Consider the following 22,531-nt stretch of genomic DNA (forward strand, 5'->3'; position numbering starts at 1 on the left):
CGTAGAGCGGGCAGGGCGGGGCGTATCCTTGCTGACTTGCTGTCGCCGCAAAGCGAGCAGGACTTGCCGCAGCCGCAGAGCGAGTAGGGTGCTAGCCTCTCTCATCCTCAATCATCACTATCTCTCTTTCAAAGGAGAAGTTTGGCATCAAACCAAAGGCACAACAATGGGATCAAATTTTGCAGTGGTATACGCTTGCCTTTTCCTTTGTTCCCTGGAAGAAGGCATGAAGCTACTCACCTCCCCTTCCCTTCTTTATTTCAAAAGCTTCATTGACGATGCCTTTGGCATTTGGGATGGACTTGCTTCTTGTTTAAAAAAGCTTCTTCAAAGCTATGGACATCCTCTCCAAGAACATATCAAAATCTCTTCTTCCATCTCCTCTCAAGAGGCTTTTATTTTGGATATCCACTTCTTCAAAGGATCCTCATTTGCAACCTTCGGTATACTTGATTCACAATGTCACCAAAAAAGCCTCAACTCCTACAACTACATCCCTTGGCAGTCTTGGCATCCAACACACCAAAAAATTGCTTTCATCCTTTCAGAATTCAAAAGATACATTGTCCGGGAAAGCTCTCTTTCGGGCTTCATCACTATTCGCAACCTCTTCTATACAAGGCTTAGAGCAAAAGGCTATCCCCCCTCCCTTTTGGAAGCTTGCTTCCTTTTTGTTTCTTATGAAGTAAAGTAAGACCATCTCTACTTCATAAAATACATAGAACCAAGCGTTCACCAACCATTGTAAAAATTCCCTTCTCTCCCCTTACCCGCACTCTAAACCTCTCCCGCACCATCAACAAACCCCTCACTAAGCTTCTCAAAAATGATCCCGAGCTCACACACCTTTCCAAACCTATCGTGTGTTAGCTCAATGCTCCAAACCTTGGCACCCTCCTCTTCCTAAAACCCGACCCTACCTAACCTAACCTTGATATCCTCTCCTCCACAAACTCCTCCACCCATTTTATTTTCCCTAAACCTCTTCCAAACCTTTTTTCATAGAGGGCTCATTTAACATTGATCGACTAGCCTTTTTTCAAGGCCCTCATTAACTTTAAATAGCCCCTAAGTGACTTGTACTCCCTTCTTTTACTTCCCACCTAAAAATCTTTTCCCACCCTTTTTTGCATGTACCCCCTACATTTAAAGAGGAATTACTCACCTTCCAAACTAGTCTCTCCTCCCTAACTATGGTACTTTGTATAGGTTTTTGAACCATGACTCCCTACTTATACCCCTTCCTCCCTCCCTTTTGTTTGCACCACTGATGAGCTAATATAGCAAAACGCGTTTGGTGTAGACTCTTGTGTAGTTCCTCTTCTGCCCCCCCCCCCCCTTTCTCCCTTCTCCCATCTTTTGCTATTACCCTTGTGTCGGAAGCAAGTTTCGCTCGCCATGAGTTATATTTTTTTTAATATTTATATTTACCTTCGTAAACTCCCTTCTCCTTGGACTTATTGTTGTTGTTGTTGGAATAGCCTTGGTAAGAATTTTGGGCATTGGGTTTCCTCTTGGGATCACTTTTGTCTTTATTTTCCATGGGCTTGACATTTCGTCTAGCCCTTGTTGGAAATTGATGCGCAAAGCAACCATGGTGTGGTGGATTACTGCTGTGATAGAATGAGGCCGTTGAGAGTTGACATACTCGGCCATCTCTTTGGACAATCCTGCACAGAATTGTTTCTTTTGCACAACAATAGCCTTGAGATGTAAGCCCAAAAATTGTCCACATATTTGTGGATAGACTCATGAGAGAGAAGCCTCAAACTCTGCCATTTGGTGAGTACTTTGTCCTTTGCATCACTTGCAAGGAATTGCTTCATGATGGAAACTCGTAGAGTTTTCCATGTCTTTGGGGCTTCACCATTGCCACGAAGGCTAGCCCACTATTGACGAGCTGATTTTTTGGAAGTGCATAGCTACATGGTGTAGCTTGGAGGACTCCGTGAAGCCCTCGTCTCCAACGGCCGCATCAAATTGATGGATGAAGGCCAATTCTTTGTCGGTAGCACCAAAGGTGTCATCATAGGTGAGAAAAGAGATACTCTTTCCTCCCTCTTTGAAGTTCTTTAGCTTTTGTGACCTTCGCCATGCAGGGTAAGATTTGCGATGTCCTTCCCTCTTGTATTCTCTAGGAGAATAGCCATAGCTTTCATCGATAGAGAAGGAAGGTGAAGAAGCAGGAGAAGAGGGTGACCTCTTTCTTGCCCATTTCTTCCTTTGTTTCCTCTCTTCCCTTTTGGAGTGACGAGGAGAAGGACTATGGGTTAACCATTTCCTCTTGGGAGGAGTTGGCGATCGTTTAGTCCGCCTTCTTCGTGGAGCCACATCTCCGGAGGAATTTAGGGATTCATTACTTTCTTAATCTTTGGATTCCTCCTCTCGTAGTATGGGAGAGAGTCTTCTTTTGGGGGTCTCATCAAGAGGCCTCGTAAGCTCTCTCTCCTCTTGGAGAAGAAAGGAAATCCCATAAGCATGAAGTTGTTGAGTAACTTTGGCTTGCAAAGCTGGGTTGCCCATAGCTTGTTGCAACCTAGTGACAAGATAATTAACAAACATGGGGGCATCATCATTAGCACCTTCATGTGCAAAATCAAAGCTACCAATGTTCATTCTACTCTCTGGGTTATTGTCAGCCACGTTACTTAAACTTATGTGTCTACTTAGTGTATGCTTTGGCCCTTCAAAACCTTAGTCGCTACTCCTCTTAGCCTTTGAAAATAGGCCTTAAGTATCTACACCCACGGATTGAATTGGTTAATTATAGAGAGTAGTGGAGTGTCTAACATAGCGAAGTTGTTGAGGGATAGCTCCTTTCGGACTTCTTATGGCTCAATAATGGTAAAGCTGTAGGCAAGTCTAAAAAGACTCCATTATTAAGACCAAAGCTCCCGAGGTGTGCACCATATCCCACATAGTGGGCTCAACAAAACCAACAATAGATCCCAGTCCCACTTACCCTAATATAATTAACAAAATCAACCATTAATAGGCTACTTAAGGACCTCTCTTCTTAAGTAAGAAAAGAGAAACCAAATGCTCTGATATCAATGTAATGGAAATGGCCTATGAACTTTGAGAGTAGCGGAATCAGTAAATTAGATGAAGCACTTTTGTGAGATTATTTTGTGAGCATAGCGGGTGAACTTAATTGGTGGTAGCAACATAAACATAGTACTTAGTTAACTTGACATGAACAATACTTTTGCAAGAGAGAGAGTTTAGAGAACATGACAACAATTGAGGACCAAATTCATACGGAGCCGGTACCCCCTCCAATAGGCATTTGTATTATAGTTTCTCCCATCAAGAGAGACTTGGTACAATACAATCTTTGTGTTCCTTGTGACCTTGGTGATGCAATGAAGATGGAAAGCTTCATGCATCACAAGCATAACATAAACTTTGTAGAAAGCATTAACTATCCCAAGCCTCAGTCCCAAGGCCTCAAACACCTTCGAAGGTGGAGAGAGCTAGCGGGGAATGAGAATAGGGAAGAGGAAGAAGAAACATTCAGAAGGAGAAAGAAATAGTTCCTCACTTATCGTCACTCTTCTTGTTAGCATACGTAATAGCATAGTAATGAAGATGGAGAAGATGGCAAGCTTAAGCATTGAAGCATGGCTCTTGGTTGAATTTGCATTCCATAGCCAAGAGCGTTGGTGTAGGCTCTCACTTCTCACAAGCTTGGAGAAGGAGGTGGAGTTTCTTAACTTTCACCAAGTGAGAATCATATACACCACAAAATGAGTGTGTGTGTGTGGTGTATACCCCCCCAGCACCCCCCTTGCTTGCTTGGGGTGAGTTCTAGCCTTTCCACATGCTTCAAACTCATTGGACCCCTCTCCCCCTAGCCAATCACATGCAACATGCATTCAAGTACATGGGTAGTCTTTGGACAAGTGTCCTCCTTACCCCTTAGAGAGAGAGAGAGCTTGAAAATATCTAGATATTTGTTGGATGGAACTAGAAGCTCATTGGACCCCTCTTTAGCCCAACCAATAGCATTCAAGCACACCATGTGGCTAAGCATAGGGAGAGTTTGACATGTGTCCCATGTGCCCCTTGTGAAAAAGGGTGCCCTTTGGGTGAGTGGGAGGTTAAGTCAAATATTCCCCTAACTTTGGGACATTCCCCCTCCTTTGTAGGGTCTCTTTTTGACTCAAGTACCTTACCCCCCATGCATGGGAAGCTTCTCAAGCACCTTCCTCATTAAGCACGACAAGCACCTCAAGCACCTTAGTCATCAAGCACGACAAGCACCTCAAGCACCTTATGACAAGCACCTCAAGCTTAGTTCGGGTTCCCACCTCAAGCTCATCCCTAGCTTGCCTAAGGTCAAAGGACTTTTAACACTAACTATGGGAGGTCTTTAACGAAGCTAACCCTAAGGTCTTTTAAGCTCCATTAGATGCACGTTTCTCTTTGATAGACTACCTCCTTTTGGACTCGTATTGAGATGTAACCATCTCTCCTCTTGGTCCTTTGTTGAGATAAGTCTAGAAGCACTTATTGCACATTTCTCTTTGGTAGACCGTCTCCTTTTGGACCCCTATTGAGATGCAACCATCTCTCATTTTGGTCCCTTGTTGAGATAGGTTTAGAAGCACATGTCTCTATTCTAACTCTTGTTCTCGTTTATTCTCCCACATTAAATGATCAGTTTAATATGAGAAAATCATTTGGGTAAAGTTAGACATCATATTTTATGACATCGGCTTTGCTTGTTAGTTCATCAATGCCAACCCCCACATTCCATGGGTATCCATTACAATTCCAAAAGCATATTTTCAATTGTAACTCGGTCTCATAGGTCACACATCCCTATTTGCTCGAGGGACTTGCCTCCTCCTTGGGCACATGAGAGATCTCCTTGTTTTTCTTATTCTTTTCCTCATATGCCTTGTGACGCATATTTTGTTGCTTAATAGTGCGATCTTCACATACAAAACATTTTGTATCCCTCAAATAGATCCAACTATTATCAAGGATAATCTTTCGCTTGGTCTCATCTGGCATGGTGCATACAATTGGCCGTTCTCCCGAGCGAGGACCTCCTTGCTTCCCCACTCTATGTGCTCCATAGACCATAATTTCGGACATGCAAAAGTGGCTTTGGAAGAAATCTTCGATAACAATGGCAAGAGAAGGAGGTGTCTCTAACTTCTCTTTGAAAATTCCACAATAACAATGTTCTTGGAACGTCGCTCCCTTCCTTCACCTCCTCCATATCCACATTCTCAACATTCTTTGTTTGAACCATAACTTGCATGAGTGAGAAATTAGAAACCACATTGCTACCACATACATCATCCCAAGACTTGTTTGTGCATACATTTTTTATGTCGCATATATCCCGGCTCATGGTGTCATATTTCTCCTCTTTCAATACATGGTCATGCTCTACTTTGCTCATCCGCTCCTTCAAAGCATTCAAGTCCACAAGAGAGTGTTTACATTACTTGGCTTCCTCTTCAAGTTGCATTAAATGTGTTGTTTGCATCTCAAGTGTCCTCTTGAGATTCTCATTCTCAACCACAAGTACCCTTAGTGTGCCATTCTCCATTGCAAGTGCTTGTAAGTCTTCGCCTTGTTTGTTTACGATCTCTTGTAATGATACCAAGTATGTCGTGATCATGGTTTTCAATGTCGTTGGTTGGGTGGTTGTGTTTCTATCTCCAGACCTAGGAGATTTTGGATCATTTTCCACAAATGTTATGAACCTTGTTGAAGAAGAAGAACCCTTGCAAGTGCCGGAAGACATTGTATGTAAAATAAGAGATGAGAGTCAATTTTCTTGAACCTGTTCACTTCGGTAATGTTGCTACAGAAACGACTTCCATAACTCTGAAAATTTCTGTCTTTACATCAATCCGTAAGGGCTTCATGCTCTTAGATTGAGGCTATAGATCACCCAAATCGGAGTTTCGGATGAAGAAGTTATGATCAAAAGAGTGAACTGCTATCTACTAGGTGAAAAATTGGTTGCGTTTTTTGTTGAGAGAGAGAGAGAGAGAGAGATAATACCCATTGAAAAAAAGTGGGCGCCCTTAGAGCTTGCTCACCGCTCACTTGTAGTTGTTAATTGATGGGTGCATGGTCGAATAGTGGGGGTTGCAGCTCACTGAGTGTTGGCTATAGTTGGTAGGTTGTCTTCCACGGCCATTGGTTGTTGGTCACGGACAACCGTGCCACCCTACGGGCTGGTGGTTTGTCGGTTGCATGCAAAAGCAAATGCCATGCATGAGTCGGTTGTTGTCACCCTCCGTCGTACGTAGCCTATTAGTTAGAGGTTGATGTTGTGCTTCTGTTTGTGGTGCCATCCCATACCCCCTACTGCTATTGACGTGGGGACAACTCTTGACTTTGTTGTTGTTGCTGCTCGCCTTCATTCTAGCAATGCCCCTCTCGATTGGGCATGGCTATTGGCGTTTGTCAGGCTTTAAGACTTCCTTTGCGAAGAAAGAAGAAACTTAAAAAATCGTGGTTTGTTGGGATTAGGTCCCATGACGAAGAGTTCAAGAGGTCTTGAGTACATATCGCTACGTGCAACAATTTGTGACCCCGTTCAGCTAAAAAGATCACATGGCCCACCACTATATTGGCAGCAACTTGAAGGTCTCCTCATTGTCCTAAACATCGTGGACCCTGCCTCCTTGTTTCATCCCGTTCAGCTACGTCTTCTTTAGTTCATTATGGCACGAGGATGCTCAAAGGTGTGCATGCCGTTGACCGCACTGATGCATGCATCCATTTGACAAGAGAAGTCCCCTGTCGAAAATGCTGCTTGAATATGCTTGGTGCTTGACACGAGTAGAAACTACTCTTAATCAGCCAATGGCGCATCGACTTTAACGATCTTGATTAATTGATAAAAATATGTAAAATACTTACCTCTTCTTCTTATGAACAACGATGGTGGAAGTGGGAAAACGATATAGGATTGTCGTCACCTCCATCTAAATGCAGCCGAAATCACTTTTGTAGCTTTGCAGACTCAGCAAAGCAACAAAAGTGATTTTGGCACACTCTACAAAGTTACAACTTTGCCGAATAGGCAAGGCTATGAGCCCGTTCAAGCCATTCACATCCCCACCTTGCTGAACTGTAGCCTTGCATGTGCCTGCCACATCTATATTTCACCTTAAATCTTGGGGATTGTTCACACGACGTTTGTCATTCTTTCACATACCCCGACCACTCTCTATTTCATTGCTTGAAAATGGCGACGTTAAACAATTCTCTATTGGGCTCTGTCATCGAGGCCTCAGTGCAGGGATCGTCTCGCCCAAGATGAAGAGGATCTAAGCATTTCACAGAGCTGGGTGGTTACTGTGCCGGCTGCTTAGAAGCTGAAGCCGTGTAGCTCGTGACAGCAGCGATGGCGCTCGCCAGGCTCACCTTCTTCTGGATGTGCATCATACTTGCTGGATTCTACCCGGCAGTTCGTGCTTTCTACCTTCCTGGTGTTGCACCTCGCGACTTCAATGAGGTCAGAGCACTCTACTTCCCTCAGATTTCTCTTTGTGTTGTGTTTCCAGCCATGAATGCCGCCAATGGTGGTGCAATTTCGACCCGTAAGGAAGCCATGTGAAGTTTTCTGTGATCTTTGAAGTCTCTTGCGATTTAGGCTCGGAGCAGATCTGCATGGATTTGCGTTTTTGAGCTTCTTGGGTTGCGACATTTTCATCTTCTCTACTAAGCACAGACTGCTCCGAGACATAGATTGATGGAGTCACTGTTGAATCAGTTGTCAATTTCTGTTGCCTTTGACGCACAAAAACCTGCGAATGGCCATTCTGCTTTGGGATCACTACGCTTTTAAAGAGTTTACTTTCCTCATGTGGGATTTGTGGAGAGATCTGAAGGTTTGAAACAGCCTTGAAAGATGTATATTTGTAGAGCCGTCACTGCTCAGCACAGCTCGGTGGTCATGTATGGCAGTCACAAATCTAACAAGAAATGCCTACATTAGCCCATGACATTTTCTCTCCTTTATAGTGCTGGTTGCGTTTGCAAGTGCATTTACATTCTGTGGTTATGACCTACCTGAACGTTCACTAATTTAGACATGTGGGAGAGCGAGTCTGTGACTTGGTAGTTTTAGCACATACTGCATTAATTGTCATTTCTATGCATGTCTTTTTGGGAGTGACTACAGGTGAATCTGCTGGGTTAAATTCTTGTCACTTTTTGAGGAAGGTGTACTATCAAATAATGTGTAATGTGGTCTGTTTTCACTGTTCACATGTAGGGGGATGAGCTACAAGTGAAGGTAAACAAGCTTTCATCAATCAAGACCCAGCTCCCGTACGAGTATTATTCTCTGGGGTACTGCAGACCTCCGAAGGTTGTTAATAGTGCTGAGAATCTTGGTGAGGTCTTGAGGGGTGATCGTATTGAGAACTCCCCATATGTGGTAAAGTTCTGAAGAGCCTTGGTCTGGTTTGTGAATGTTGTTTTACCTCAAACCGAAGTTTTTACTGGCACCCTGACTCTTATTCATTGGCTTTTGCATGGCAGTTCCAAATGAAAGAGGACAAGCTGTGCAATGTGGCTTGCAAAATTGACAAGCTAGATGCTGCCACAATAAAGGCTTTTAGAGAAAAGATAGATGATGATTACCGAGTAAACATGTGAGGCACTCTTTGTTTTTGGTACAAGTATTGTCTTGAAGAGTCTTAAATGTATTTGCAGATAGGCTTTGCAGTTACGACCAGTTGATATTGTTCTAATTCTTTCCATCTTTTGTGGTGCATGTGCCCTATCAACTACCTCATTTTTTTTCTAATTTTTCTGATATAATGCTTTGTTTGCTTCTTTATGGCTGAGTATGCCCTTGATCTCCGGAGTCATGACAGAAACTCAGTACGCTGAACTTTGGTGTTGATGTATGCTCATGTGTGTGTGTGTATGGTGTGTTTTGTGTTTGGGAGCATATGTTAGTACCTAGTTCTACACCACTAACAACGTTAGGGGGGATGGATGGTTATATTGTCTTGTGCGTGACTGCCATGGGTCTATACCTTGCACTTTCCTTTAAGGGTGAATCTGGGCTTATCCTGGATCCATCTAGGAATATTTGTAGTCAGGGCCTCTTGTCTTATTTTTAACAGAGGTGTATTGCAAAATGAACTTGACACAGCCTTTGTAAGTGGGAAACAACTAAGATAACCTTGTTAGGGAGTTTATGAGGCATTTGACAGTATGCCCATTTATCCTAACTTGCTATTCCTCTTCGCAAATCTGTCAACTGCATTGGAACTTGTATGGTTGTATACTTGTAAAGGGCCATTTTGTTTTCTAACTTCATAGCTTGTGTAAGTAAAGCTCAGAGTTACAAGGCATTTGACAGTATGACCATTTATGATCGCTATTATAGCTTGCTATTTTGCTCATTGCAACTCTGTCAAATGCATTGGTACCTTTGTGTGCGCTTGGGTGTGTGTGGGCGCGTGTACTTGCAATGAGCAATTTTAAGTATCTATTTTTTTTCCATAGCTTGTGTAAGCAAAGTTCAGTTATCTGTTAGTTTTAATTCCGCATTCGATACTTGTGACAGGATATTAGATAATCTTCCCGTGGCTGAAGCAAGGCAGAGACAAGAGGGCACAGAAACGGGGAAAACTTATCAACGTGGTTATCCTGTTGGTGTTAAGCTGCCAATTAGTGAGGTAAAGTTTGAAAACAGAATGCCGGTTTCTGAGTTTTGCTCATATCGATTCTCATGTGTGTTACAATGCCCACAGGGAGGTGAAGAGAAATATTTTGTTTTTAACCATCTGGCGTTTACGGTTTTGTTCCACATGGACAGCGAGAGTACGGCTGCTCGCATTGTCGGTTTTGAAGTTATTCCTTTCAGGTATTCGTTGCCCTTGTAGGTTTAGGTTTGATTTAAATGATGACTTGTTAACTTATGAACAACGACTCTGGCAGTGTAAAACACGAACATGAAAAGCCAATCAACAACGACAAGCCTCAACTTTCGACTTGCAATCCTGAAACAAAACAACTAGTCACAGGCCAGCAACCTCCACTGGAAGTGAAAGTGGATGAAGAAATTATTTTTACTTATGATGTGAAGTTCCAGGTATGTTCCATATTTTGGGATAATGTGTAGTTTTTGGTGTTTCCGCACAGCGTACATGGTGATGGGGTGCTATGTTGTGTTGTGATTACTGTGTGTGATGCAAATGATGGTTCTGTTTGTGGATGAGGGAATGACTTGTTTATTTGCAAATCCACTTATAGGTAAATCCGGTCTGCTTGTGGAGTTATCTAGGCGTATGTATATGACATACTAATTACTTGTTCTTTTCCACCATGCGGTGCTGCAGGCTAGCGATGTCAAGTGGGCGTCACGATGGGATACATATTTGCTGATGTCAGATGATCAAATTCACTGGTTTTCTATAATTAATTCTCTTATGATTGTGCTATTCTTATCTGGAATGGTGGCTATGATAATGATGCGCACTCTGTACCAAGACATTGCACGATACAATCAACTAGAGACTCAGGAAGAGGCTCAGGAGGAGACTGGTTGGAAACTTGTTCATGCTGATGTTTTCAGGCCACCTTCACATTCTGGTCTCCTTTGCGTATATGTCGGTACCGGAGTTCAATTCTTGGGGATGACAATTATCACCATGATCTTTGCAGTATTTGGCTTCCTTTCCCCTTCTAATCGAGGTGGTCTGATGACAGCTATGCTGCTACTTTGGGCCTTCATGGGTATTGTTGCAGGGTATGCATCGGCCCGTCTTTTCAAAATATTCAAGGGTACGGAGTGGAAGAAAAACACCTTGAAGACGGCTTGCGTGTTTCCTGGCGTTGTCTTTTGTTTGTTCTTCTTCCTGAACTGCCTTATCTGGGGAGAGAAATCTTCTGGTGCTGTTCCATTTGGCACAATGTTTGCTCTTATTTTCCTCTGGTTTGGAATATCAGTGCCTCTTGTATTTATTGGGAGCTATTTCGGATTCAAGAAGGCTCCTATAGAGGATCCGGTGCGGACAAACAAAATACCGAGGCAGATACCCGAACAGGCGTGGTATATGCGCCCGGCCTTTTCCATTTTTGTCGGCGGAATCCTTCCTTTTGGTGCAGTCTTCATTGAGCTCTTCTTCATATTGACATCGATCTGGCTTCATCAGTTCTACTACATTTTTGGGTTCTTGTTCATTGTGTTCCTCATCCTGGTGGTGACATGTGCAGAGATAACCATAGTCTTATGCTATTTCCAGCTGTGCAGTGAGGATTATCATTGGTGGTGGCGCGCGTATTTGACCTCAGGGTCGTCAGCTCTCTATCTTTTCCTCTATGCGGCCTTCTACTTCTTCACAAAGTTAGACATTACCAAGATGGTATCAGGGATCCTCTACTTCGGTTACATGATCATTATATCTTATTCGTTCTTCGTTCTGACTGGCACAATAGGCTTTTACGCGTGTTTCTGGTTTGTCAGGACCATATATGCTTCTGTCAAGTTCGACTGAGGCTGTTTGGGAACTCTCTTCCCCCTTTACTTCTAAAGGCAGGATTAAATATTCTTTCTCTTTGTATTAAAGAGGCTCAACAGAGATTCTCTCTTAAGGAGCATGTAAAGCTAGCAGCAAATTTCCAAAGCACATCGTAGGACCTGATGACAATTTTTGTCGATGACCCTGATCTTGAGGTGTTTACGCTGCTCTCTTTCTATATGTTAAGAGGATGTCTAATTTGTCCATTGCACAAAAAGGCTCTTTGCTCAGCTTGGGTTCAAGTTCTATTTCTTGTAGTAGTTCACCTCTCTCTCAGAATTTGGAGTGTAAACATTCCCAGAGGGACTACTTATTGCAGGTTGAATTAGCGGTGAGGCTGCAAGATTCCATTCGAAAGGTTGGGGGTTTGTATGGGTTTTGTGCTTTTAGGTGTGAGTACATGCCCAGAGGGACTATGTTTTATTGCAGGCTGAATTAGAGACAAGGCCGCAAGATTGTAGGAAAAGGATGGGGTTTTGAAGGGTTTTCTGCTTATGTGAGTACATTTTGAGAGGGACTATTTATTGCAGACTGTAAAAGTTGCATCTCCTCTTTGTTTAAGGTCCCTACGTAAGGACAGTCTTATAACAATTTTGGGTCCTGATTGTTACAGAGGATAAGTCTAGATGGATGTTTCTCATTGCAAAATTGCTGTATATTTTGGAGTGATTATTGCAGAATTTCTATTTTTTTGGCACTTCATAGGTAAGAGTTGTTCAAAACGTCAATATACGAAAATCAAGGGAAATTAGGAAGCATCTTGTTAAGTTTACAAGTCAAATATCGTGTAACATGCATGCATGTGAGCTAGGACCTGAACTGTACAATTTGCAAATAGAAACATTTTTCATAGGAAATTTTTAGGCGTTTCAGCCAAGCTTAAAACATTCAGGCGTTTCTTGCTTTGGTCTTGCCAAAATATGTGTTTCTTGGTTATGTAGTCATTGGGTGTGGATTGACGTGGAGCTTGGCAACTATTCTAGAGTTAAGAGTTAAGAGTGACTGAACAGTTAAGACTTCAGATGTCAAATGACTAGATGACATAGAATTAGACAAAGTGTAAAGAAGACTATTGGATAGATAGAGTTAGATGACTTCGCATCACATTTCAAACGAATGATTAGATTGAAATGAATATACTAGTTCAAATTATGAGACATTGAATAACAGATAAAGCTGAGCACAAATGGTTCAAATTCAGATATAAAGCTTAGTGGTACAATGAAGACTTAGATCAACAACTGGGAGTGGTTCTAGCTAAGAGTGATACAATGGTACAAATGATCAACTAAGAGTCTAAGAGCTCTCAGTGCTAAGGTCATCAGAGTCCCAAAATGAAAGTAGCGGGCCCTATTTATAAGCGTTGTCGATGCGGTTCTGATTTACTACTCCCAGCATATAGTATAGAGCTACTGCCACATCTTCATATGAGAGTGTTCTTTATAAGAGATTGTTCTCACCATCTACGTTCCTTGTCCCCTTTCTTGAATTTTGATATATCAAAATTTTAATTGTATAGAGATTTATTTTTTTCGTTTTCCCTTCCTCTTGTATGAGATCTTCTTCACTACAGGTCTCTGAGAACGACAAAACAGGTGGCATTTGATTGAACAGAGTTGGTGGCCTACACATTTGTTGAATGGTTTTTACTTGTTTGGACACCATCTAATGCTGAGGACTCTTGGCGATTGCATTGTCCTTCATGTTCAATATGTAGATAGCCTCTTGCTCAAGTTGCTCCTTTATGGAATGTAGCATTTCTTTTGAATATAATCTCCGCCATTTCTATGAATTGAGGCTCATGACTAACCCTATCGGAAAGATCCTTCTCTGCGCTTGGATGGACAACTGAAGTAGATCATTGGTGTGCTTGACAAGCTATCCCAACTGATCTTTCCACTAGGTCATCATTTCTCTGAAGTTAACCAAACCTTCCTTGAGTTCAAAGACGGTGTCTTTCTTTTGAGTGGCGTCGAGTAGTGTTTTCCAAGCTACCCATAGAGCAGTAGTATGCTCATGCCAATCTTGAAGCCGATTGGAAATCTACACATAGACCATATGATCCAAAGGTTCATTGTATACAGAATAAATAGTTGGAATCTTGGCAGTTCATTCTCTTTCATGAACAGAGCATACAGGAGGACTTGCGAATCTGGCATTGTAGTGCATCACTAAGTCGTTTTCAACTAGCATCATTCTGGTAATTCTTACTAGATGAAATAGTAGCTTGAGAGCCTGTTTCTACTGTCATTCTGGTAAGCCGGCCTTTGCTGCTTGGTGTATTGTTTTCCAATAGCCACTCTTTCATCAAGGATCTTCTTCTGCAATGTGTGTTGTGTTGACTTCATTTCATTCATGATGACCTTCATACACCTAAAAGTAGATTGGTGCCCTGATAGAACTTCTAATAGGCTTTGATTAGTCGTATGATCTGGGGACTCCGATTGTACTTTGGAATCCTCTCCAAAAGTTGAATTACATTGTGGTGAGAAGGTAGGTGACACTCTTTTCGATCATGAAACTTCTTAGTTTTCCATTTGGCGACCATCCTCCTAGCTCCGACATGAAGCATTTCAATCTCTCCAAATTCGAGAAAGCATCATCATCACTCAAGTAGGCATGGATGTGGAGCTTTTTCTCTTGTCTTAGATGCTTATTCAGTCTCTTTGGAAAATAGGGAGTTGGATTGATTATCTATGTCGTCCTCTATTTGAACAACTCTCTCAATTAAGCCGTGCCAAAAGTAACTGGTCCTATGTCTGTCAAGTCTGCTCGATGTTTGGTGTTTGATGAAGTTGAGTGGCTGGAGTAGATTGAGGCTGGTCTTTACTTTCATTTGGAGTTCACTCAAGTAGACTACTCCCCTCTTGTACCACGGGTGTCTGTGTCATCATCATCATCATCATTGTTTGATTTTGGGAGAGAATCCGGATCAGGTTTTGTAGTATCAACGTTTTTATCCTCTTCATCCTCTTTGTCCTCTTGATCGTCTTCATCTTCATCAAGCATATTTTTTATTTCTTGCCCTATGTGTAGGTGTTCAATCAATGTTTGATTGGCCAGTGCATTAGTATACCATGCTGCAAAGTTTTCCAAGTCAGTCTTCATGTTATCTGCCAAACCTCTCCCAAAGTTTTCCAGGTTAGTCTTCATGTTTTCCACCAGACCTCTCAAGTCCTCTAGATTCCGAGTTATATTCCCTTCAGAATCAATAATGTTGACTAGAGACTGGTGAATGTACTTGTTTAGAATAGCTTGCTTTATAACACTGTTTATTGCTTTCAAGTTGTTGATACTTGCTTGCTTCTGGGTGAGAATGGATTCTTATTCAACAATCTTCTTTTGAAGATCAAACTACCAGATTCTTATTTTGAGCAAATAGATTGGAGTTGAATGCTTCCAAACATTGTTCAGTTCCTTAATGGACTTCTTGTACTGCTCTCCATTTTCTTGTTCTTCTTTTAGTAAACCTTGGAGCTTCAATACTTCCTATTTCCATTGAGCTTTGGTGCTTATCTCATGTGCCAAATGCTTCTCAATCTAGATGAGTTCATTAGACTCCTTGACTTCAATCATTTGAGCGATTGCATTAACAATAGTGTTACATCTGGTTTGAATAGTGGCTATGGAGCCACCTGTCATTGTCAAATCTCATAACAAGAGCAACATGGGGTAGAGCTAGTTATAATGAGGTAACTTTCCCACATGTGGTTGTTTTTGTAACTCTTACAACCTATTATGAAGACATTTGTAAATAGTGGTTGGAACCACAACCTGCGCTGTGTTGGTGTTGGGTGCTTCTTGGTCTGCTTTGGTTGACTTTGTGGCTTTTGTTTAGGCTGGCTTGATGCTGGGGTCTTGATACAATTTAATAGCTTTTTCCAGTGTGCTACTCGACAAGGGCATCATAGTAGAGTATTATCTAAAACTTGCGAGGCAACTACCCTTCAATTTGCGTATCTTTAGATTCCGCAAATGGAATATTTACTTTCTCTTTGATCATATTTCAGAGCTTCTAGTCAACAAGAAACCTTTTGTTTCTTGCTGGTTTAGATAGGCCTTCTTGGTCAGCTTCCAAACAGTGTTTCTTTGTTACTAGTATAGATTGCTCAGTTAGCCTTCTTGTCTTGTAGCTTCAATCTTGTTGCTGTGATCTAAGGATGCACAAGTTTCTAATAAACAAATTGCTAGACGTACCATGCCTTAAATAAATTCTATGTTTTGACTTTACCCCTATGGGCCACCACACTATTGTACAGGATGGTAACTAAGATCATCTTTGAGGCAATTCTTGTTCAGAGCTCTACCTAGCAACACACTAAACCCTTTGTCAGACACATACTTTTAGGCTTAAACCTTCTACAACAAACTTAAAAACAGCTTTGTGTTCAAGGACGGACATTGGAATGCACTGTCCTCTAGATTTCTTTTTTGTCTTCAACTTTGGTGTTTCCTTCAGAAACATGCCGATTTCTTCAGTTGTGGAAACCGTGGGTTTCTTGTTATAGGAAATTTTGAATGCATGTGCAATGAGGGTAGCAGTGAGATGTATCTCAAGTGCATTGATTGTAACAATAGCTATGTGTGCAATGAGGGTAGTAGTGAGCTGTATCTCCTGTGTATTGATTGTAACAATAGCTATGTGTGCATCAAAGATGTCTACCACCTGCTGTATGACGCCCATGTTTATGGGTATCTTGGCCACCTCCATCAACATCTTCATACACCAATTCAGTAGTAATTCCTTCTCTGCATCTTTGAATACATACTTTCCAATTGCCTGATATGGCAGCCATCTCCTGCTTTGCTTCTTCTAAGATCTTCCTCATAGCCTTGGAAGATTTTGTCTTACCCATAGCTTTTGAAGTGTGAGGCGTACCTTGTGCGGAGAAAGAAGACTCACTAGACTCGCTTGAAGCGGGAAGCATGGAAATAACAAACACGATCTCTTGCACAGTGGTCATGTAGAAGCTCTTGTGAAGATAGCGCCGTGTATGTAGACGACAAAAATGACTTATTGTCACAAATGCATCTCATCATAGTTCTGATTCAAACCTTGCATGTCCCACTCCATTCACACCTTAGGGAAGAACATTCGTTATTGACGTGGCGGACATGCATTGGTTGATCCTTATAATGGTCATCAACTTAGCGCCCCAATAAAGTGGACATTCATTGCATCGCCATTGTCCATTAAAAATATTATGTTGTCTAATAGATTTGGATGTTGTCGAAACATTTGGTTGAGTCTTCAAATTCTCTGGTTGTGGAAATATGTATCTGATAGGTTCCAGACCATTTGAAGTCTAAGAACTCTGGTTGCCTTGATTCATACAATATCTTACCAATAATAGATCCAATGCTCGAGTGTCAGAATCTAATGTAACTGATGGTTCAGTGGATTTTGCTAGGGGTTCCTCTTGTATTGAATAAGACAGCTTGATCTACCCATTATAAATGCCAAGTAACATCAATCGAGACAAATTTTTGAGCTTAATGGTACCATTAGAAAATACATAATCAACCTCATAAGGTCCAGACCATGCAATCTTTAGATTGGGTTTTTTTGGGCCCTAACTTAGATTGATATAGTAGAACTAAATTCCCCTGTTGAAATGATGCCAGTGTTTCCTCTGTTGTTGCACCAGCTCCTGTTCTAGCATTGCCCGTTGTCTGATCTTATCCGACTTCAGTAAATCATCCAATCTCTTTTTCATGTCAGTGTTATACTCCATATCATGTTCAATTGCAACTTTGAGACTGAGAACTGCAAGCTCTAATGGAACTACAACCTCTATACCATACGCCATTTTAAATGGTGTCATTCCATTAGTTATCTTATAGGTTGTTCTATATACCCATAGCGTTGTTTGAAGCTTTTGTGGGGTTATTTTTGAACAATCTTGGATAGAATGGTCTTTATTGTCTTGTTACTACTGTCAGCCTATCCATTGCATGAGGGGTAATAAGGTGTTGATTTTTGATGCTTCATAGAGAATATCTCAGTCAGGATTGGAACAATGTCATTAACAAAATGAGTTCCCTGTTTTGAAATGATTCTAGAGGCATATTGACATATGATATGTCCATATAATATGTACATATATGAACTATAATGTGTTGTTTGGGAGTGGCTTAGCTTCCACCTATTTACTGACATAACATGTTGCCATGACTATATACTTATTGTTCTCGAATGCGACCTTCTTAATAGGTCCCATAAAATCTAATCACCACTTCATAAATATCTCTAAAGATCGAATGGTGGTCAATGGTGTCATATCTACTGCATTGGATCTGTCCATTCTTTGGCAAATATCACATGTGTTGTAGAAGGATCAACATGTGTTGTTTGGGAGTGGCTTAGCTTCCACCTATTTACTGACATAACATGTTGCCATGACTATATACTTATTGTTCTCGAATGCGACCTTCTTAATAGGTCCCATAAAATCTAATCACCACTTCATAAATATCTCTAAAGATCGAATGGTGGTCAATGGTGTCATATCTACTGCATTGGATCTGTCCATTCTTTGGCAAATATCACATGTGTTGTAGAAGGATCAAACATCTGACATAATACTTTGTCGCTTCTGATCTTCTCTTCAACCATTTCAATTCAATTTTTGGACACTATGTGGCCTAACAACTATCCCTTCCATACCATAACACATATTTAATGGGGTTCAAACAACTCATTTTTTCTATGCATCTCTTAGATACCATTTCCAAAAATAAGAGATGCATATGAAAATATAGTGAAGTCGTCCATGAATATAGCTAAAGATTTATGTAGAAATTCTCTAAATATCTCCATCATACATATTTGAAATGTAGTTGCATAAGCCAAACGGCATAATATAATACATAAAATCTCCCCATTCTATGATGAAGGTCATTTTGACTGTATCCTCTGGCACTATCTTTAATTGATTGTATCTATTGTATCCGCCTAGAAAGTTGTACATCTCGTCTTAAGCTATCTCATCGAGAATCATATCAATGAAGGATAGTGGAAATGGGTCTTTGAGTGTTTGAGAGTTTAGATTTCGTTAATCTACACACACTTTGAGCTTGCTATTCTTCTTTGTTACTACTATGATCGGAAACAACTAGACACTGCTTGCTATCTTTGTGACAAATTCCGCCTTTAGAAGGTTATTGATCTCTTGCTTTGACCTTTTTGCAATAGTTTAGGTTCATCCTATACCTCTGTAACTTGGCTCAAATATAAATCTCAGTGGTACAATGAAGACTTATATTAACAACTGGGAGTGATTCTAGCTCATAGTGTTATAATGGTACAAATGATCAACTAAGAGCCTACGATTTCTAAGTGCTAAGGGCATAAGGGTCATAAGAGTTCTAAGTGCTAAGGGCATAAGGTTCATAAGAGCTCTAAGTGCTAAGGACATAAGGGTCATAAGAGTTTCAAAACAAAAGTAGCGGATCCTATTTATAAGTGTTGCCGCCAGGGTTCTGATTGACCATTCCCCAAAGTACAACATAAAGCTTCTATCGCGCATTTGTACGAGAGGTGTAGATAAAGCTAAGAGCTGGGTTGCACTCAGGGGAAGTGGGGTTCGCTACATTTGGTAATTCCTATAGTGGATGCAGGAGTGTTGAAGGTGGAGGCAAGTGCTGCTAGCACTTTGGAAAAGGAGGGGGATAAGCTATTTTTTTGGACAACAATGATGCAGCTTGACTCTTGATTTATTCTTGTCTTTTTTTGGGCTGAGTACAATCCAACAGCAAGGTTGATTTATCGTAGGTTTTTATGAGCAAGTTTGGGTGGGCAGAGGCATACTCTCTCATAGCCCTTTGTGATGTGTCACCTGTAGTGGGTTGCGATTCGGTTCATGTTATACACAATGGTAGGGCTGAATTTTGCAAGGTTTTTGTGGGCTTGTTTTTGGTTAGATCTATACACCAGCTATGTGTTGTGCAAGCGTCCTCAACGGGCTTTTGCTTGCTAAGCTGCCTGGTCTTCGTTGAGCGAGAGCGTGCTGATTCCTTTGTGGTCTTGAGACTTCTACTGGTTACTTTGTGGGTTGTCAAACCCCTCATGTGTAGCTTCTCTTTTTAGCGAAATTTTTGTAGAAACGAAGCAATGTGTAGGTGCGACCAACTTTCTACTAGCAAGTCGTTAACCCTACTAAAGCTGGGGTGGCTCAGCTCTAATATGCAATAAGTGGAGAGAGTCTTCAAGAAGAGCTATGAATAATCACCGTACTCGGATATGTTGCCATGTGGAACACAATCCTCCTACCATAATGTAGACGAGTGCATGACTTGTCAGTGGAGAGAGAGAGAGAGAGAGAGAGAGAGAGAGAGAGAGAGAGAGAGAGAGAGAGAGAGAGAGAGAGAGAAAGAGAGAGAGAGAGAGAGAGACATGTGGTGGGGGTGAGCATCCAACCATTTTTTGGCGGTTCACTCATTGTATATAGAATGTTCAAACAGGCATCCATGCACATGCATATCTAATAGTAGAAAGACCTTCATATGTGGTGGACGGTGAACATTCAACCATTTTTTGGTGGTTCACTCAATGTATATAGAATGTTCAAACATGCATGCATGCACACACGTTTAATAGTAGAAAAACCTTCATAGGTACATACACAAAATTTTGCTCCATTAGGACATCAGCTTGAACAGTCATGCGTGCACATGCATTTAATAGAAGAAAAAATTCCATAGGTGGTTCACTCAATGTATATAGAATGTTCAAACATGCATGCATGCACACACGTTTAATAGTAGAAAAACCTTCATAGGTACATACACCAAAATTTTGCTCCATTAGGACATCAGCTTGAACAGGCATGCATGCACATGCATTTAATAGAAGAAAAAATTCCATAGGTACGTACACCAAACATTTGCTCCATTGCTCTATCAATTGAGCTAACACTTGTTAACATGTGGCCCTTAAGGGCTGTTCTCCAAATTGTTGGCCTACCTTATCTGGTTGGGATGCTCCACCTCATAGAAGCGTGAGTATGAGTTGTAATTTCAAGTTGTAGATATAAAAAAATAAATAAAAATAAACTTTTGCTCAATTAGGACATCAGCTTTATCCTTGATCCATCTCACTAAGATATATTTGGTGTTTAGCTCTTTTTCTCTTTGGATCATCTTTGCTCATCTAGAAAAAATTGAGAAAAAAAAAGCATGCAAATAGAACTATCTAGATTTCCTAATGGCCAACACTACATTAAAATATTACCTAAGTGGCATTCACTAAAATGAAGTACGAGAGGAGACAAATGAAAAATTCCTAAAACTCATGGATAATAAGTGAAAGAATCACGATGGATTTCTAAAATAATTAAAAAGTGATAAAAGCATTAGGTTGAGTTTAAGTAGAATCGGTGTTCAAGAAAAGATTGCCTCAGCTTAGCCTTGAGTCGGTTGAAAATGGAGACTACCTGGTTGCAGACCATGGTAAAGGGAAGAAAAACTGGTGAAATATGTGAAAAAATAATTCAAAAATCCTACAAATTTTAAATTTATGCTAGTATATTTGGTTTCCTTCTTTGTGGGAAGGGAACTCAGTGGACAGTCGCTTAATAAAAGAGACTTTCCTAAATATTGACTAGAATTAAGTTATAGAATGTAAGAAAAGTCAAGCCATGTGAGGTTGTGAAATGAAATGTGAAATTAAAAAAATTCATTAATATATATATGTGTGTGTGTGTGTGTTTATCCATAGAATTTACTAGAATTATGCAAGTGAAGTTTCACTTTAACATTCTAAAACAAGAGAATGCAAAAAAAGTCAAGACATGTCAGGATATGAAATGAAAGTTGATCTCAAAAGGACAATTTTTTGGACCATGTGTATTGAGGAAGAGGCGGCGGGTTGGTGGGGGTGGCTGCCCTGATGTAATTATAGTCTTTGGATGAAGTCGTGGCTCAACAAGAGCATGACCTTGTAAATTTTTTTAGACTGCTCAATATAATTCATTCACAAATTGTGAGTTTTGCAAAAAACAAAAAAGGATATGAAATGAAAGTGAAATAAACATTTAAAGTAAGTCTCCATAATGCGCTAAAAACAATGAAAGTCTCAACACAACAGTAAGGTTTCTTTTAGAAAGCAAAAATTGCTTCATATAAACACTTTCCAATAAATTGACACTTCATATCTTACTTTTGTGACGCTTGATGCCTTCCACTTACTTCGATTTCAACCTTTCTTGTCAAATATCATTCTTTTTACAATGATCTATGTAAAATGGATTCTTTTGCATGACTATGATATTAACTATATTGTAAAGCCAACACAAGAGTATTTTGAGTTCAAAGTACATGGGTATGAAATGACAAATGATGACATGATGTCTAAGGAGGCTTACAACCCTCAACACTAAGTAACACCCATATTTAAGAGGGGGAGGCAATGGGATCAAAGGCGGAGAAGCTCACGCGCGAAAGTCGAGAAGATTGCATCCGTAAAAATCAAATAAAAAACTAAACCTGGACACACACTAAACCTGGACAGCCTGGGTAATGCATGTTAACTTACAATATAATGTTGTAAAAATGGATGTGGGTACATAATGCATGCGCGGGTGAGGTGGTTAGCCTCTGTGACCCTAAACTTGGATAGCCCGGTCTCGGGTTCAAATCTCCGGGTGCGCCTCATGTTTCCCGATGGCCAGGTTTAGTGCGCCTCGAGATCCCGCCCCCTAGCCGTGCCCGTTGATCCCATTACCCCTCCCCGCATTAAGAATTGGTGTCACTTAGTGTCAAGGGCTTATAACACCTCAATTAGCAAACAACATATTGCGTGTGTGTGTAGTGTTTGATTGGACAAGGCCTAATATATATATACCTTCCATGTAATTGTACACCGGTCTTTTGTGGTTACAGGCTCTGTTGATTATGTTGCAGGTTCTAGCAGATCTATTAGTGCTAGAGTTGTTTTGCCTATAACTAAGCACTCTCATTGGGATATTAGAGATGCGCAGGCTCATGTATTGATTGCATTATCTATGAAG

At 40.9% G+C, this 22,531-nt stretch overlaps 1 protein-coding gene across 1 annotated transcript; it reads left to right on the forward strand.

The window, feature by feature from the left end:
* The first annotated feature begins 7,190 nt into the window (after nt 1–7,190).
* LOC147417733 (transmembrane 9 superfamily member 7-like) lies at nt 7,191–11,752 on the forward strand. Its single transcript, XM_086506449.1, has 7 exons — nt 7,191–7,495; nt 8,258–8,422; nt 8,527–8,639; nt 9,566–9,677; nt 9,753–9,865; nt 9,940–10,093; nt 10,341–11,752. The coding sequence occupies exons 1-7, from the start codon at nt 7,385–7,387 to the stop codon at nt 11,496–11,498; spliced, it is 1,926 nt and encodes a 641-aa protein (XP_086362575.1). The 5' UTR covers nt 7,191–7,384; the 3' UTR covers nt 11,499–11,752.
* Nucleotides 11,753–22,531: the final 10,779 nt, after the last annotated feature.

This window comes from Adiantum capillus-veneris, chromosome 30, assembly GCF_014529385.1.
Source record: "Adiantum capillus-veneris isolate H3 chromosome 30, ASM1452938v2, whole genome shotgun sequence".
In the NCBI taxonomy this organism is placed as follows: Eukaryota; Viridiplantae; Streptophyta; class Polypodiopsida; order Polypodiales; family Pteridaceae; genus Adiantum; species Adiantum capillus-veneris.